The sequence below is a fragment of the Lutra lutra genome, chromosome 6, assembly GCF_902655055.1.
Source record: "Lutra lutra chromosome 6, mLutLut1.2, whole genome shotgun sequence".
Lineage (NCBI taxonomy): Eukaryota > Metazoa > Chordata > Mammalia > Carnivora > Mustelidae > Lutra > Lutra lutra.
The window spans coordinates 66,557,725-66,577,219 of NC_062283.1; the positions used below are offsets into that span (position 1 = coordinate 66,557,725).

At 41.2% G+C, this 19,495-nt stretch overlaps 1 protein-coding gene across 5 annotated transcripts in view; it reads right to left on the reverse strand.

Annotated features, from left to right (window-relative positions):
- DNAH8 (dynein axonemal heavy chain 8) overlaps positions 1 to 19,495 on the reverse strand; it is a 352,138-nt gene that overhangs the window by 82,414 nt on the left and 250,229 nt on the right. For 4 of the 5 annotated variants that reach the window (XM_047734783.1, XM_047734782.1, XM_047734779.1 and 1 more), the window contains 7 exons: positions 19,312 to 19,483; positions 17,446 to 17,601; positions 12,527 to 12,682; positions 10,657 to 10,839; positions 6,776 to 6,881; positions 5,265 to 5,517; positions 4,965 to 5,155 (listed from right to left, as the gene is read on the reverse strand). In XM_047734783.1, coding sequence (XP_047590739.1) covers positions 4,965 to 5,155; positions 5,265 to 5,517; positions 6,776 to 6,881; positions 10,657 to 10,839; positions 12,527 to 12,682; positions 17,446 to 17,601; positions 19,312 to 19,483 — 1,217 coding nt within the window. The remainder of the gene's footprint in view (positions 1 to 4,964; positions 5,156 to 5,264; positions 5,518 to 6,775; positions 6,882 to 10,656; positions 10,840 to 12,526; positions 12,683 to 17,445; positions 17,602 to 19,311; positions 19,484 to 19,495) is intronic. The other variant, XM_047734781.1, reaches the window with a different exon arrangement.

Consider the following 19,495-nt stretch of genomic DNA (forward strand, 5'->3'; position numbering starts at 1 on the left):
GGGATATGATACTTCTGTGGGTTCTTAAGGAAGTAACTCATGTTCAGATAATTTTTTCACTTACTTATTCAAGAAATATTTATTGAGCACCCTCTGTGCACCAGCATATCCCAGGCACTGGGGATAAAGCAGAGAAAACCACACAAGGCTTCTGCTCTCACGGAGTCTAGAGGAGATCATGAATTATAGCATTGGATCACATTTTGAAGCAAATCCCAAATCAAATGAGCATACCCAATGGGACAATCTTCCACCAAGACACATAATTATATATTCCAGCTTCAAAACTCCTCTATTGCATATCTTCAGTAATGTTTTATCAGTTGTGTTTTAATTCAGATGTGTGCAAAACAGTGATCCTAAATCCTTTAGTCCTACTGAAGAACCATCTAATGCCACCACTTCACATATCGACCCTTGGGCAAAAGAGGGGATGGAGGGGACTTCCATCAGTGGCCGCTCTCTCTCCAGCACCTTCTTGAGAGGGTAAATGAGCTGAAGTGATCTTTTCTTATAAATCCCCTTGCACTACCTCTGGGGTAGCAACTCCGAATGCCATAACACCTTTAGAACAGGCAAACCTGGGGCGCCTGGGTGGCTCAGTGGGTTAAGCCCCTGCCTTCAGCTCAGGTCATGATCCCAGCATTCTGGGATCGAGCCCTGCATCGGGCTCTCTGCTCAGCAGGGAGCCTGCTTCCTCCTCTCTCTCTGCCTGCCTCTCTGCCTACTTGTGATCTCTGTCTATCAAATGAATAGATGAAGTCTTAAAAAAAAAAAAAAAAAAGAACAGGCAAACCTTCCTCTTGACACCCCACTCCCTGCTACCTGGGGGAAGAGAAATCTATCCTCTCACAGCATATCTGCCAGGACCAAGTTTACTGGAGAAGCCACCGCTGGAGAGCATCATGGATAGACTCAAGAGACTCTGGTTCTCTAACTTAGAGACAAATGTATTTTCTTCTTGGTTCTTTCCAAAGGAAACGTTTTCATGTGACGGTAAGCCTCAAAGACATCAGGAGAAGACATTTAAGCCACAAGTGTTTTGAAACATCCTGGGTGACACCCGTGAACCCAGAAAAATCACATCCCACTGTACTCCCCAAAATATTCTGGCTCAACCATGCTCGCTGCCGAAACACAGACAACTCAATTTCTCTGAGTTTCCTCTTCTGTCAAATGGGTATAATAATGGACTCTGCCAGATCAGTTTCTGTGAAGATTCAATAAATTCATGTATGTAAAAACCTCAGAACAGTCTTGGCCCATAGTAAGAGTTATGTAATCATTAGCTGTCATTTTGACATGAATTCTCTATTTTGGAAGCCTCAGGTCCAATCCAATCTGGAAGGCAAGCGCAGACCCCACTCCCCAGGTGTCTTTGGGTCCATGATTTATAACAAAAGAAAGATGGTGTCTTTCTAAAATAACTAGGCAGGGAAAATAGTTATATCAATTACTCTATAACACAGGGCTATCCCTGGTATCTATTTCATTTTTCAAAGTGTCCTGACATTCTCAGTTGAAGAAGAAAGTCAAAGGCACCTTCCACATACTGCAGAAAAACAAGTACGAACTGACATAAAGGGATAGTCATTCCTAGGACCCAAATATTTCTGCTATGATAAATAAGTCTGTCTTCTTTCCCTCTTAAGTCCTGAGTTAAAAATGATAGAAAAAATATTGAAGATCTAAGGGTTATATTTATTAACTTTGTAAAAAACACTGAAAACAAAATCATCCATCATTTTTATAAAAATAATTTGGTTAAAATGTAAACCACTTCAAAACTAGGACAAACTGTACAACAAACCAATTTTCTTTTGGTTTTTGTTTTTCAAAACAAAACAAAACAAAACCCTCTTTCACTGCTGAGCTGGTTGTACTTCGGTCGACAACCTGTCATACAATCCCAAATTAATCTTTTTCAAAGCACTGCTCTGTTCGGGTTACTTCCCTGCTCATAAAACATTCGATGGATTCTATTGCCAATGAAATTAAATCCAAACTCTTCTCACCGTCTCTCCTGGCCCTGTGCAATCCGAGTCTCCATGACACTCCAGCTTTATGAAGTGGGGTCCCAGAGGTACCTTTACCATGACCCAGATGCGCAGGCTTTTTACTTTTTCTGACCACTCCCATCCTCCTCACTAATTCCCTCCTCCCTGGGTTTCTCAGTCTCTTCTGACTTACAACCTGTCTCTCCAAGAATCCAGTCTTCTTCAGTCAGGGCTCTGGTTTGGCTGGGTGGGCAAGGGGAGAGACAGGTGGACTGGGATTGCGTCGTGATCGGAAGGATGCCTTAGACCCGAAAGCTGCCCTCCAGTCTCTGCCATAGGCTGGGATCCCTGGACTGCGTCCTCGGTGCCGTGACAAATCCTGTCTGACCTACAGGGGTGTTGGGCTGCTGTCCACAGACTGGTCCTTTGTGTCCAGGACTAAAGTTCCCCGGGGCCTGCAGCTTCTTGGTCTGACCCCAGGCTTCTGCTGCACATCAGCCCTTGCAACATGTCCACATACACACTCCTACTTGCCTAACATAAGTCAGGCTTAGCCCTCGAGCCGCTCCCCTCCACCAAGGCTGCCCTACAGCCACCATGTGGGATTTGGCACTGAGCAGAATGAAGGGGCATCTCCTGTCTGGATGTTTCTTGAGCACCTTTCTGTACCCACATGAGGTTCTGCCTCAGGAGACTGGGAAGAAACAAGGATCTTTGTACCTGACCTCCGTCTACCTCTGAATCTCTTGTCCTTTCCGCTGTGGCCCAGAGGGCCAGGTTTCCTCTTCTTTCTAAAGCCTGTCTATCTCCTTCCCAGTGGACATGTTGCCACATGGGATTCAGGAAGCAAGGCCAGCTCACAGATCAGGAAAGACCCAAAGTATACCTCCCATCCCATTTGTATGCCACGTTTTTAAAGGCCCATTTTGCTCCTGCTTCTGCCTAGATAGTCAAAGGAGTTTTCTAGGTTTGGTAAATTTAGGCTCACTTTATTTAAATGTCACAGAGGCCAGAGCCCTGTACATCTGGACGCTCTGCACAGCTTGCCTGTCTCTCTCAGACGGTACTTAGCACTTAGCACTCCCCTTTGGCCCCACAACCCCTTGTACCTGTAAGGAGGGGGTGATGGTCTCTGAGCTCACACAGCTGGTCAGCGGCAGAGCCCAGCTCGTATCCCTACTTCTTAGTCCAGCCCACACCTTACTGCACCACGCTGCCTTACGCTACACTTTAAGACCTCATCCTCTCCAGGTGCGTCAGACCTGAGAAAAACTATGAACGGCACGACATGCTCCGGTTTCCTTTGAACTACAAGACAGAAAAAAGTCAAGACATTTTAGCCATTCTGCAAAATTATTTGCAAAGTTTCTACAACAGTCCTCTAACCTGAAGCTGAGGAAGAAATTCACTGAAGTAGAAAAAGAAGATAGAGTAGTAACTCATAGTTTACTCCCTGTTTATTATAAATGAGAGGTCATGGAGAAAAGTGTATTGTGTATCGTGTCCTATGCCCTTGTCCTCTGAATTTAGAAATACTCTACATTTTCTTCCTACATAATCTCTTTCATTCCCATGGCTAGGTGGTTATTTCTATGGCCCTAGCTTTGTAGCTGTCTGACTTCTGAATCGTCTGGCCTACCCTTTCTGTCTGCTGGAGATCTCAAATTCAACAGGTGTGTTTAGTCACCAGAGCTGTTCAAGGACATTCAAGTTTCCCTTCTTCCAGGCACATGGGAGAAGTACAGGTCCCTGCCCTCTCTGAAGTTAGTGATCACTGTGTGTCTTGCTTTGCCTAATGTAAGATGAGCATTTAAGTGACAAATGTCACTTGTGGGATAACTTTTAAAAGCTGGCCCATGGTTTGTCTTATCCCGTTCCTCTGCTGTAGTAATTATAGAAGAAATTCCTGGGTGATCATGACAGGCATGTTGGAGAGAGAATAAATGAGAAAATACCCTTATCATGTCAAGCCACTGAAAGTTTGGGATTGTTTGTATGGCCACGAAATCTGGTCTATACTGACTGAAATTAGGTCCCCAAATCACATTCACTTCTACTCAGCCTTCAGAGTCCTTTTTAAAGGCCACTTTAACTCCTTGCAGGGAGAGTGGCAGCTGGAAAATGATTTATTAAGCTTTACACAAAGAGCAAAAAGTATAAGAGATGTTTTAAAACATTAAAATATTTTTCCCACGGATAGAATCATCTGAAAAATTCATGGCTTAACCCACAACAGTGTATTTTCCAAAGAGCTCCTACTGGCCTCACCAAACACAAGTCTCTCCTTCCTTTTAGACATTAAGACTTTGTTTTTAGCTCTCTTCTAACAGTGAGAGTATTCTGCCTTGTTTTGCAATAATTTTTTAAATTATCTCTATCCCCATTATAAGACTGTTTTCTTTAAAAGTAATATCTGGTTTACCCTTCTATCCCAACATTACTATGGTGGGTGCAGAGTATATGCTCAATAAATATTTGCTTAACCAAATTGAATGAAAATACCACTCTGATCTTCTTGATGATACTTTTAACATGGGAGATGAGCGTTGAATAGGACTAACTTCCAGTACAAAATATAAGTGTGCCTTTTGCAGTCTTAAAAGTTGTGATAATCCCTTGCTCAAGGAATTGCTCTTTTGTGATAGGAACCTCATTACTAGCCTCACTTTTCTTCCCTTTTGCCTTCAGGTTTCCTAACCCCAGGCAACAATGACCAAACTTCAGGTAATGATATAACTTAAAAAAAAAAAAAAAAAACACGGAGTGAACACAGACCTGAAATAAATCATCTTGAGTTACCAGAGCAAAACGAATGGTAATCAGAAAAGGAAAATGAGGTACAAAGAACTTCCCTTTCATGGGAACATGATTTCCCCACTGTATCATAAAAACAGATCCCCAGCACGTCAAAGAGCATATCAGAAGCAACCTCCTTTACATACCACATTCATATTCTAAGCCCTTCACCTTTAATGAGAGCCTGAAACTCCCTGTGCTTCACTGTTCCTTTCTGAAGATCGATCTTCAAGGTCATGAGGAGTACAAAGAGGAATTTGTGGTTTTCGTACAGGCCTCGGACAGAGTATATAAAAACTTCATACGTCAGATACTCAATAATATTTGTAATTCTCTTTTGAGGCAGTGGAGACTTCTCAGATCTGCAATACATTTTAAAAATTAAGGATGTCAACAGCCATCACAAAGACAGTAGGAAAACAAACACAAATTTTAAGTGGCTCCACACGGGGCCAGGGAGGGCCTCCCTACCTGGCCATGGACTGGTCAAATAACTTCAAGAATTGGGCCAGTGAGGTCTGGTACATGATGTTGACCATGCTCATCTCTGTGATGAGAAAGTAGAGGATGCTTCCGCGGGTGGCAGCAGGTCGGAACTCCTCCTGAGCTGTGTTTATTTTGATCTCTGTCTCTGCAGCCACGTGCAACTTTTCACTTACTTCGGCTGCCGTGTGCTTGGTGGTTCGGAGAACACCGATGAGAGATTCGTCATCTACCAAGGAACCTAAAAGCCAAACAGGAAAACCCTAGAGCGCAAGAAGGGGAAGTCTCAAAGCAAGAGGCAGCACTTCTAAAATCGACCTGTTCATTTTCAAGTCAGTTTCTTCAAGGCCCCTCCAGATAGAAGGGCGGATATTAACACGCTGAGAGGCTTCTGGCCCAACTGTCAGCTGATGCCTGAATCCTTCCAAACATCCTTGCAGACAAGTTATCCCAGATGCTTCCTGTAAATCTGCAAAAGGGGATTCCCAAGGCAGCCCACATGACTGGTCTTCAAAGGTCTGAAGACAAAATCTGGCCACCTCCACCCCCTACCCCCACCCCGTGGTTTACTACTGTAAATTGAAATTCACCTCTCAGCCATCTCTGCTAATATCAGGATGCCCAAGGCTATCCAAATGGCTGGGATAAGTCACTGGACCAGAGCGCAGACAACTTCATCAACACAAGCAGTGTGATCAAAGCAGATGAAAAGGACTCTTCCCTGTGGTCTCCATCAAGCAGTGCGGGAGCATGGCATGAGAATCACCTACCATGTACTTCTGGGAGGTTAAGGTTTTTGTTTATCCAAGGCATAAAGTGCTATTGGGAATCATTCATTATGAGCTGTAATAAATGGTAGGATTTAGGCTACTGGAATTTGCCTACTGCAGAACAATACAGTGTTTGCTGATGTTAGTGTCATTGGATAGGATGTTTTTTATTTATTTAGAGAGTCTCCATCCCCAGATCAGGGTGTGGCATGATGATCTGACTACCCGAAGGAGAATCCACCCCTGACTTCTAAGCAGGAGGTCAAGGCCAGTGGGGAGTGAGCTTGGGCCTTGGGTGCTCAAGAACGGCTGATACAGATTACACACCTCATCACCCATTGTGGTAATTGCATTTCAGCGCCAAATGCAAGAGTTGATCTTAAAAAAAAAAAACAAAACAATAGATGAGGCACATTAGTTTCCTTTGGGCAAGCAAATTAGCCTATTACCAGTCACCTAGCTCTATTGGGAGCCTTTATTTTTTCTCAGGAGAGAGCAATTACATCTAGAAAACTCCGTTCTTCTCAAAGGCTCAGACTCTGTTTGCTAATTCAAAAATCACATTCTCTGCGGTCCCTCTTTAAATGTCTAGAGGGAAAGTGCCTCGCTTGTGTTTGCATTAATAACGCAACAGTTTCCTAACACCTATAATCCTGAGATGCTGAAAACAAGGCCCAAGAAACCCTTACTTGGGACCATCATTCGGTTTACTTGTTAATAACACAGTACCTTTTGTGGCGCTTAACTTGTAGAGAAGGTTGTCTTCAAGTTCCTTCATCTTCCGCCTGTTGAAGGTCACATCCTCCAAAAGTTTAACCCTCTCAGACTCTAATTCCTGTTAAGAAACAAAAAATAGAGGTGCCCAGATGGCTTAGTCGGTTAAGTGTCTGCCTTCAGCTTGCGGGAGTCTGCTTCTCCCTCTTCCTCCCCCTGTTCATTCTCTCTCTCTCTCTCTCTCAAGTAAATAAAGAAAATCCTTTTTTTTTTTTTTTTTCCCAAAGCCAGATTAAAAAAAAAAGAAAGAAAGAAACAGGGGCACCTGGTGTCTCAGTCATTAAGCATCTGCCTTCAGCTCAGGTAATGTTCCCAGGGTCCTAGGATCGAGTCCTGCAACAGGCTCCCTCCCTGCTTTCCCTCTGCCTACATCTCCCCCATCTTGTGCTCTCTCTTTAAAAACAAACAAACAAACAAACAAGAAATAACAGCCAAATTGTAATCACCAGTCACTATGGCAAACCCAATTTACTTAGTGCTTCTTAACAGTTTTTAAAAAGTTTATTTCTTTTAAAGATTTTATTTATTTATTTGAGAGAGAGAGAGAGAGAGAGCAGAAGCAGAGGGAACAGCAGGCCGAGGGAGAGGGAGAAGCAGACTCCTCGCTGATCAGGGAGCCCTGATGCAGGGCTGGATTGGGATCCTGCCCTGAGCAGAAGGCAGATGCCCAATGGACTAAGTCACCCAGGTGCCCCCAATTTTTAAAAGTTTAAACTAAAGTGCCTCTGGAATGACTTTACTTTGGTTCTTCTGGATGCTTTTTAAGAAATTATGCCCACTAGCACTAAGTTTCCACACAGCTTACTCTGGCATGCAAAAGATTCCCCTGCTAAAAGAATTTTGTCTGATTATCCTCCATGCTCTCTTCCTGGCTCTAAGTTTATTTAAATTAGAGTGTCTTATTATCTTGGCCCTGCCCCACATGGCCTCTGTGTGAAATGCTAACTTTGTTGGCCATCAGAAGTGGTAGAAGCAGAGACGTAATATCAAAGCACCATGAGGACAGCCAAGCCAAATGTCAGCTCTTGGTCTGGCATCTACCTGTAGGGACACCAGGTATCTGGTCTACCAGAGCCAGCTGCCAATACAAATCCATTTTCCATTGTTTTACATCTGGGGCTAAACTGGACGTTTGGAAGGCATATTTTTTCCTACAAGAATAATGTCTTTTTTAATCAGATTTTGAAAAAATGTTAAGTTTTCAGAAAAGGTGCAAGACGGATACAATTAACTCTCATAAATGTTTTGCCCAGATTCACCAGATACCATTTTACATTATCACTCTCTCTTTATATATATAAGTATTATCATTATTGTTCTTCTATTATTGGTGAACCATCTGCTGAGGTCATGATCCTTTACCCCTAAAAACTTCAGCAAATCTCCTAAGAACCAGGATATTCTCTTGCACAAGTATAGTCCAATTTTCAAATTCAGGATATTTAACGTGGATATAATACTCTTGCTTACATGCAGAGTAAATTAAAGTTGTCTGAATAGCATTTTTTCCTGATCTTATACAGAATCACATAGTGTATTTAGAATTATGTTAGAAGGAGGTGTTTTTAAACTACTTATCTGAGAAAGTTTCTTGAAAAACCATTTCAGAATTTCTACCACTTTCTGAAAGTCTTAAACCACTTTGTGGATCCGAAGCCATGGCACGGTGTTCACCTCTACACCTGGCACATCTTGCATCACTGTCTGTGTGTCGATCGTGTCCCTCCAATGAGATTCTGTGCATCTAGAGGGCAGACACTTGTCCTATTCACTTTTGTATTCTTGACAGTATTACCTTGAGGCTTTGCAGAGAAGGGACTCAATCTGAGAAATATGTGTTAAATTGAAGTGTGCCGAATTGAGTTCAACAGTTCTATTTTACTTCTGGGGAAACTGAGGACCCAGAAAATATATATTAACTCCAAATTCCATCCCAACATGGTCCTCATGGCTAGTTACCAGCAAAGGCAGGATCATGCTCTTGTTCTCCAACTCCAAGACCAGTGGCATGATTGCCAGTGTCCTAGAAGGTTTGCCATGTTTGATGGGGGTGGCAACGAAGGTCATGGCTGCATTTGCGGGGGAGTACCTAATGAGCTGTTTCCATTAGGATGGTCACCTCTGGGTGGCAGTATAGGAATATCTGGACAAAATGAAATCCCATGAGTTTCCTTCTCAGTGTGATCTGGCAAAACAAGCATCATGGTACAGTAGGCACTCATGGGTTCTACAGCATCATCTGAAAGGTTTATCTAGAAGGCCCAACAGGATGGAAAGTCTGTGTGCTTTTAGAAGCTCAGACCCTATTCTCTCTGGCTTCTGTTTGTTCTTCTGTAAAATGAGGGTGTAAGAGCAGGATAGTTAAGAAGGTTAAACATCATGGTCAGGATATCCTCCTACAGATTGAGTGTGTGTTTTGGCTTTTCCCAGCAGGGACGGTATAAGCACCTTAGTGCATCCCTTGAAGAGAAAGCTGAGGCCTAGAAGAGAGTGCATGGGCTCTTTGGGGACATGGGGTGTAGCCTGCCTTAGACAGTGGAGTGGCCTGCCTTAGGGAAGTTCAGGCAACCTGTATGTAGCACCTGGACCCATGAGGAATCCTCTCACATCAGACCAACAGCACGAGTGAGACCATCAAAGAAGGACTGATTTTCAACAGTTGTCACCATGTGGCCCTAAGAGGTGATGAGCAATGAACTGAAGGGCCCGGGCTCTCTCTGCCTGGCTGTGGAAGGGGCATGGCTCCCTTACTGGACTGTAGAAGCCCCCAGTTGTTTGTTAGAAGGGAAGATCAAACAGCTAGTGAGAGCGGAGGCTGGGACTGTGCCCCCATGTTTTTGCTTTGCCCAGAATGGTCCCCTCTAAGGGCCGGCCCCACCGTAGGGCTTCCCCTCTCTTTTTACTGAGTCTCTCTGTTTCTCTGGTGTGAGGATCATTTCTCTTGCCCTCTTCCAATGTCTTTCCCGTCTTCATGGCATCTACTCCTGTCTCTTGTCTTTCTCTTTTCCTTGTCCAGTCTTTTGCTACTGATCTTTCCCTCACCCTCCCATGGGAAGCCTCTCTGGTCTTAGTATTGCTAACCTTGCCCTTTCCTTGAACCCTCAATACTCAAATTAATTCTAGGTAAGCAAACATAATCTTTCTCAGATTTTACACAAATGTTTTCCATATGCAAATAAGTATAATTACATTTAATGCAAGCATATTTTATGCATAATGTTAAATATATTCTGACATTTATCTCAAAAATTAGTTTCAACTTGTATCAGTCTCTTAAAATCTTCCTGTTTTAAGCTGTTCTTTGTTTTATGAGAACCCTCAATCATACTTAATTTCTCTGTCTTAATGTAAATTTTATTTGATTAAAATTCAAGTTAGGCTTTCTGTATCACTAGAGTACTAGAATGTAGTAGTTGAAACTACCCCAGTGGTAATACACTCATTTGGAGCAATTTCTTTTTCTCCAGGATCATTATTTTAGTGAATTTTTCAGGTATATCAAAGAGCATTTATCCCTAGGACTACAGATAAGAGCTCAACATACTCCAAGGATTAAAGACAGAAGTAGAAAGAGCAGTGTGAGTGGTGTGTGTGCACGTGTGTATGTATGTGTACACACATGTATGCATGTTTGCGGTTGGAGGACAGCTGAGTTAGTTACATGATTTCTTGACAGGACTTGACAGGAGATAGCTAAACTAATATTTATGCTAATGAAGGTAAATAAAAATTGGCTTCATTTTTTTCCTTTCCTAAATACTTAACCATTTCATAACCCATTTTAAGTATTTATTATGATTTATTAGAAGTACTGGTTTACCTTGAGAAATCATTACCTGTTTCTCAGTTAAAATCACTCTCCTTAATAACTGATTCTCAAGTCCTTTCATGGTGACGGTAAAATCAATAACTGATGTTTTAGCATTGATCTCAGGGGTAAAGGCAGGGTTGGGTAGCTTCGTGGTAATATACAGTTTAAATGTATCCATGAGATCACATTCCTTATCACCAACTTTCACCTACATCAATTCAAATACCAAATTAAAAACAGCTTATGCGACAGGACAAGCAATTTGGGGTTAACTTAGGAAAGAATTTACCAGAGGTCAGGGCTGTGAAACTTGAATGAATTGCAAAGGAAAAAGTTATAAGACTTTAATCACTGATCTTAAATAATTCAGATTCGCGGTCCTGCCAGGAGACGTTGTTAACCATGACACCAAACAAATTAAATGAAAAATTTATCCCCAACAAATGTAGAATAAAGGAAAACTCAGACACATCTCAGATTTGACTGTTTTTCCCCACTAGAGGAAATTGTTTCCTACCGAGGAAATTTGTGGAGTTTAGAGGAAGTGTTTGTTATTTCTCTTTGCATTTCAATCGTATCCAAAGCATATTTGACAACAGAAAGGAATAATGAAATTTTCAAAGAAAAAAATGCCAACATTTTTTTCCATAAACATGACATTTATCTTAAACACTACAATTTGCAGTATACTATATTAAAAAAACAACTGATTTTATTATCTGAAATTAAGGTGGAAATTATATCATTTTTAAAGGACTTAAATTTTTTTCTAAAGATTTTCTTTATTTATTTGACAGACAGAGATCACAAGTAGGCAGAGAGGCAGGCAGAGAGAGAGAGAGGGGAAGCAGGCTCCCCGCTGAGCAGAGAGCCCAATGCGGAGCTCGATCCTAGGACCCTGGGATCATGACCTGAGCTGAAGGCAGAGGCTTAACCCACTGAGCCACCCAGGCACCCCTAAAGGACTTAAATTTTTAATTAATCTTGGTTCTACATGTGGTTAGAAACCACATCTGTAAGGCATTACCATGCTCTCAAGCACCATGCTTTCACACTACAGAGAAGAATCTCTTCTTTTGAAAGACCTTCAGGAATAAAAATCCTACACCCTCCTTTGGCATGTTAAATACAGCATATTAAAGACTCACATTCTGAAGAAAAGTTTTCTAAATAAATCTTTGTTTAATGAGAATATTTGCATTCTGTACTTATTTGGTGATATTTGTGAAATTAAGTTGTCCAAAGTGAAAAATCTCCATCAGAAATGCTGTCATTCGTCAAGGAACAAAACCAAAGAAGCCTAAAGGTGGAGAACACTGCCAATTAAGAAAGAAACACTTCTACTGAGAACCATTCATGTTCTCACCAATGATGGGAAACGTGATTCCTCAGCTTCTAGCGAAGTCTATGTTTAGATTGAAAGTTAATACAGAAAGAAATGAACAAATCAATGTCCATAGACTTTATTAAAATGCCATTTTCTCCCTGTGAGAAAATGCAAGCTTTATTATACAGATGAATATATGACTTGTAATTGTAAATTACAAATTGTAAATCCAATTTTCTCAGAGCTGCCAATATATATACATATATAGTGTGTAATACTAATATATTATTATGACCAATGTCTTTTCTTAATATGTTATTTAGTGTCAGCTAAATGGTTACTCTTACCAAAATATTGTTCTCCCCCTGTATTTTTCATATATAATTTTAAAAATAAGAGAAATACTAAATATGAGTTTGGAAATAATTTTTCCAGTGTATCAAATACTACCACCTGAAGCGAAGAACTGCTGCTATGCTCACAAAGATAAGTAGATGTCACCATTGTTCTTTTCTTGTCTTCTTCTTCTTCTTCTTTTTTTTTTTTTTTTTCCTTTCCCAAAGCTCACCTTGAATGTGGTGCCTGATTTAATAAAATTCTTTTCTAATACATTATCCAGGACTGGATCCAGCTCTTCACTAATGTCCTCAATGAGAAGGGGTCGGCCCAAGGAAAGGCTGTCCTCCAAGTGTGTGCGGAAATATTTATGGTTCAGAGATGTTACCTAAAAATAAAGGGTTCATTGCTATAGAAATGTGATAAAGGATGTGCTTATTTCCCAGGTGGAGACCAAGAGAATTGTTGCACAAGTGCCTGAGAATTTTAAGGGCAATATAGGATGCTTTATGAAAATAAAAGTAAGGACATTTAATTTTCCAAACTTGGTGAGCTCATGACTTTGTGGAAGCTTTGGAGGAGCAACAGTCTCTCTGATGGGAACAGGAGAATCGAGCGGCACTCCTCAGAGCTTCGCTCCTACACAGAGCACAGAAGTAATCACGGACTAAACCTGCTACATGTACAGTTACAATCACTCAGGGAAAGCAAAGTAACTTTGCAAATTTGCAATATTCATTTATCTCTTCAGGACCACTCATGAGATCATCAAGTGATTAAAAAAATAGGCATTAAGAATGCCAGAAATTATATATGGAGTCAAACCCAGGGCCCATCCATGTATTCTGCCTCTAATAGTGGCACAATGGAAGAACAGGGTAGATACTTCATTTACAATTTCAATATACAAAATCAACTTAAAAGACTGTATATTCACTTTATTTATTTATTTTTTTAATTAGAATTCTGAATACTGGTGGGGCCCACTGTTTTAGTTCAGTGTTTGCTGAGTAGTTAAAATAGATACACAGGGGGCACCTGTGTGGCTCAGTCAGTTAAGCACCTGCCTTTGGCTCAGGTCATGATCTCAGGGTCCCAAATAAATAAAATCTTAAAAAAAAAAAATAGACACACTGGGCTGGTTGATCTTTGCATTGGCCAAATGGCTTTGAACTCTGACTTCTCCTGTGATTCCCTCCCCTGCCTAAATGGGAGGATTCCTGAAGGTTCAGCCCTCAACTCTCTGTCTCCTTATACTTTACATCTGGATTCTGCTACTGTCTCTATGCGGCTGTGAGTGCTCATCTTAAGACACAAGGAAGATCCTCTGGGACAGCAGGTGATTAAGGGAGTGGAATTAAAAGATATCATCTCTCACTTGCTATGAAAAAAAGATGTGGAATTAAAAATTAAATAAGTCTACTCTTTCCTGTTTTGGATAAAAAGGGAAATAACTAAAAGAAAAAATTCTGCACATGAAGGAATTTGTTTCCCTGGATGGATAGCTTTATTTACACGAATGATGAGCTGTGAAAGACCTCATTATGAGTTGATAAGGTAAATGAATCTAAACAAAGAGCTTTAACCAGCTTATTAAACAAGATGAAACAAGATCCAATGAGACTAAGTATAATTGTCGTGCTCTGTTTCCTAAGGAGTAAATTCTGTTTTTGTGATTTGCTTCCTAAGTGTGATGGTTAATATTACATGTCAACTTGATGGGGGTAAGGGATTCCCAGAGAGTTGGTACACATTATTTTAGGTTCTCTGTGCGGGTGTTTCCAGAATAGACTGACCTTGGAATAGTAGACTGAGTAAAGAAGATCACCCTCACAGGTCTTTGTGTGGGCTTCAGCCAATCCACTGAGAGCCTGTATAGAGCCCAAAGATGGAAGAAGAGCAAATTTGCTCTCTGCTTGAGCTATGACCTCCATATTCTCCTGCCCTTGGACATCAGCTACTGGTTCTTGGGTCTTCAGATTTGAACTGGGACTTATACCACTGACTCCCCGGGTTCGCAGACCTTCAGAGTTTAGACTGGGACTACCTTCTAAACTCATGACCAGTCTGCCTGGAACTGTAGCTTGTAGACAGCAGATTATGGGATTTCTTAGCCTCCCCAAACCCATGAGCCAAACTCTCATAATAAATCTTTTTCTAGATATCTGTATTTATTTTTTTATTTTTATTTTTATTTTTTATTATTATGTTCAATTAGCCAGCCTATGGTACATCAATAGTTTTTGATGTAATGTTCAACGATTGAGTTGAGTATTTTTTTTTAAAGACTTTATCTATTTCATTTTTGAAAGAGAGAGAGAGAGAGAAAGAGCGCACATGAATGGGGGGGAGGGGCAGATAAAGAAGCAGACTCCTCGCTGAGCAGGGAGCCTAATGTGGGGCTTGATCCCAGGACCCCAGGATCATGACCTGAGCCAAAGGCAGATGCTTAACTGACTGAGCCAACCAGGAACCCTTTCACCTGATTTTCTTGTGTAGAAACACTATGTGGTAGCTACCATCAGAGCCTGGGTCACCTGCACAGAGACTCTGGTGTTGGGTCTTTACAAGGTGGTCAGGGAATTTTATTTTTTTTTAAAGATTTTATTTATTTATTTATTTATTTATTTATTTGACAGACAGAGATCACAAGTAGGCAGAGAGGCAGGCAGAGAGAGAGAGGAGGAAGCAGTCTCCCCGCTGAGCAGAGAGTCTGATGCGGGCCTCAATCCTAGGACCCTGGGATCATGACCTGAACCAAAGGCAGAGGCTTTAACCCACTGAGCCACCCAGGTGCCCCGTCAGTGAATTCTTTACAGGGAAACTTGACCTTCTCTTTCTGGAAGTCATAGCTGAAGGTTCTGGAGACAGTGTTGAAGGTGGCCTTGGCAAAGCTGCCACAGTGGAATGCAGTCCTGGACATACGAAACACGTTTTGTTTTTATTTATAAAGTGTTTCCCTTTTCATTTTGTTTTCCTTCCCAAGTAAGGAAATACTGTTTTTGTTTTGTTCTGTTCTCATTTATGTGTGTTTGTGCATGTAGTTATCCAAATATTTAAAAATATAACGACTCCTAAGTAAGGAGACTAGAGTTCAATCTCCTTATGTTCCAGGAGTTGATGGTTTTAAAACGTGTCGGTATCTCTGGCATATTTCTATTACTTCCTCAAGAAGATTCCTGAGACTGGGTGACATCAGGAAGGGCATCATCAAAGTCTAGCAAGGAGCTTAATGCCAAAATGGAGAGACAAAGCTATGATCAGGAAAATCAAGAGTAGGAGGAGTAGGGAGGTGGACAGTCAGTAGAGGTGAGAGGAATGGAACAGGGGACATTCTGCAGCTACACTGGGTCCAGGAGCTGAAGTTCAGGGGCAGGAATGCTCTGGTACATGCTACTCGTGCTTTCCTTCTGTGAAGACCGCTCCTCAGACGCTACATTCCCATTGGTTTCATTTCCCTTAACTCTCCTCCTCTGCTGACACCCTCTTTCTGGGGTTTCTCTGGGTTTTCCAAATAAACAGATTGGTGCATTGTATCCTGGAAGATCAGTGAGCTGGGAGTATCTCAGGGGTGTCCTTGAGCACGGGGCAGCTTCCACCTGTCAGGGAAGCCCTCATCTCAGAAGGAGATCGTTCAGTATTACACTGGGGAGTGGTGTTTGTTGTAGGCTTTTGGTAAATGCTCCTTATCTGATTAAGGAAGAGCCCTCCTATTCTTAGTTTGTGGGAGGTTTTATCATGAATGGGTGTTGAATTTTACCAAGTGTTTTTCTGCATTAATCAAGACGATCACATGATTTTCCTGGTTTTTTTTTTTTCCCTTGTAATGATGGCACACTTTGATTCCTTGAAATTCAATATCTGAATTCCTACTCTATAGAAAAAACCGTGAAGAAAACAAAAATAAAAATCTTGCCAGCAAGAAGTTTACAATACAGTAAAGACAAAAGACAAATGTGCAATGAACAGTATTGAAGACAGACTCTAAGTCCACATCAGAAATCTAAACAAGACATTGTGAGCATTTAGGACAGGCTATTTTAAACTGAGGACACAGGGAAGTCTTGACAAAGGTACTGCTGGATGTGGACTCAGAAGAACACTCAAGATATTTATCTGGGATGTAAGTGAAGGGGGCAATAGGGTAGGGCAAAAGACATGTTGGCTAGTAGAAGAGCATAAGCAAAAATATGGAGGCAGGAAACTTAGAACTCTGAGAACATTGCCCGGGAAATAGAATAGTCTGTATTGGTAGTTGAAATATCGATGGTAAATCTGAGATTGGAATCCTGCCTTTGTTTACCTCTATCTTAAAATTAATATCTTATTATGGGGCGCCTGGGTGGCTCAGTCAATTAAGCATCTGACTCTCAATTTCAGCTCAGGTCATGATCTCAGGGGTATGAGATTGAGCCGTACATCAAGTTCTGCACTAGGCGTGGAGCCTGCTTAAGATGTTCTTTCTCTCCCTTGCCCTCTGCCCCTCCACTCCTCCCTCTCTAAATTAATTAATTAATTAATTAATTAATTAAAAATAAACACCTTATTAGACCCCAAGTCTTTTTTTTTAAAGATTTTATTTATTTATTTGACAGAGATCACAAGTAGGCAGAGAGGCAGGCAGAGAGAGAGGGAAGCAGGCTCCCTGCTGAGCAGAGAGCCCAATGCGATGCGGGTCTCGATCCCAGGACCCTGAGATCATGACCTGAGCCAAAGGCAGAGGCTTTAACCCACTGAGCCACCCAGGCACCCCTACACCCCAATTCTAAAACTGGACTGCACAATGCCATAAAGTACCATGGGCCTGAGCTAGGCTGGAGCAAATATCCTTAAACCAAGGAGTCATGAGTTCTATTTTTGCTGCTTTCTTGTAAGTCTAAACTCAAGGCCCAGAATAAAAGCCACATGCAAAATTGGCAACAGCAGAAGAGCCAGGGAAAGGGATAGACAGGAGAATGCATCATGAGAGAACACAAAAGAGAGAAAATAATCAGAACCCTTGCCCCAAATCACTGTTAAAAATAAACTCAAGGGTATAAATTAACAAACAATTATCAGAGATGACAACTTTAGGACTGGCAGAATCAACTAAAATTTTGGGAAAACTTCCTGATTTTAAGAAAGCTTTCCCGTACACCAAATGGTACGTACCTGCAAGTCATTTTCTCTTTCCTTGGATTTAATCCAAGTTTTGCCTTGAGTCTGTGGGTCTATGAGGAGTGGGTATCTGGTGGCCTTTGTCACAATGATGCCATTCTGAATTGAGAGGTCATCTCCTGGTAATCCCTGCAGACCCCACTCCCCAATCTAAGTAATAAGAAACGGATATGGCCAGTCAGAGGAGAACAAGAATGCTTTCATAGTAATTAAGTGTCACAATATTAGAAGAATTTAATACTGGGATACATATTTTTTTTCCATTGAGACTCTGAAATGGATACTTAGAAAAAAAAAAAAACCTTATAAATGTGAACCAAATAACATTCACCTAAAAAAATAAATTTATAATCTAATGAATCCTTTAATGACCCAAGATTAGGACTTAGTCCCTTATGCTACATTTTTTAAAAATTTATGAGAGAATATGGTAAAATCTGTCGATTTTTGAAGCATGGTTGCTAAACATTCAGAGAACATAGGGGCTTAAAATACGGTAAGCCTGGGTGAGTGGTGGGAACCAGGCTAGGCAGGGTTAGTGGAAAGAACACATGGAAATGCCTAGAACGATAAGCACCAAGGGTTAAACCCCTGAAGCTTCCCCTTCCTGACCTTTGGCTTTGTTCACTTGGAGGGCAGGATTGGTATAGCTGGAGGCAGAGAAATTAGGAGAGATAAAATATTATATTGGCAGGTGCTCATCAATGACATTTAAAAAATAAATATTTCCTGGGGCGTCTGGCTGGCTCAGTTGGAAGTGCATGCTACTCTTGATCTTGGGGCAGTGAGCTGGAGTCCCACGTTAGGGGGTAGAGATTACTGAGAAATAAATAACTCAACTTAAAAAAAAAATCCTCCCTAATTATGAGAGAATTGCCAGCCTGCCTTCCCGTGGTCAATAAAATCACCGGCGATCCAATGAATCCACCAGCCTCCACCCTCATTTAATTATCCCAGCAGCCCCCAAAGGCCATAATTAATAGGGAATACCCTGGCCCACTTTGCCTCATCAGTGTCCACTGCATCTTTAATACATTACCTAGTCCCTGGAAACAGGCAGTTGAACACTGTTTGAATTGGAAAACATTAAATTTTTAACTTTTAAATACGATAACAAGGAACTAATAGCATGGCTTCCCAAAGGAAACGGCCACTGGGGAACTTATTTACAGATCAGAAAGCAGCTCGTGAATACAAATTGCCTGGAAGGCATTTAATGCCAGAGGAAATCTGCCAGAGACACTGAAAACTGAAAGTGACATCAATTCCCAGCAAGGAAGGTTAGTGTCATGGGGCCATCACGCAGTGATACCAGAATGTACTGATGTGCTATGCTCTTGGACACGACGAAAAGATGGTTCATGATCCAAAGAAGATTACTACCAGTACTTACGGCCTAGCTAATGCCTATAATTACCTAAAACATTTGAAAGAGTGTGACTTAATAGGAGTGGTACAAATAATGGAAAGTTAAAATAAGAGCTCAGTATTAGCAAGCCTATAATTCATGATCTTTTTTTTTGAAGTCTTTATTTTTTTTTAATGTACTCTCCACCCACCATGTGGGTCTCAAACTCATGACCCTGAGATCAAGAGTTGCACTTTCCACTAACTGAGTCAGCCCGGCACCCCCATCTTCCAGCTCACAGCAGTGCAGTAATACTAATTTGAAAGCAAATTTTCTTAAAACTGAAAGGAACTTTTATACCAAAAAGAAAGGTTGCCTTTTCATTAATTCTTAAGTATTTTCAAAACAGTCTTTTCAATTAAATGAAAAAAGAAAAAAAAGGTAGATGCACCGTGATTTCTCAGTGAGTAAGGTTGGAATTCAAAGAATATTATGAAGAAAGTGACACTCACCGTTGGGGGATCCACCAACATTGAAATAAGATTCAGGTTTTCTGTGAAAGGAATCTTCCGAGCTCTCAGCTCTATCTCCCATTGATCTTTAAGCAAATAGTTCCTAAATATCTGATTGAAAGGACCAAGGTAGGAAAGGAATCCAGTGCACAACAGAATATCACCTACAAGTCTGTGGGGAAAG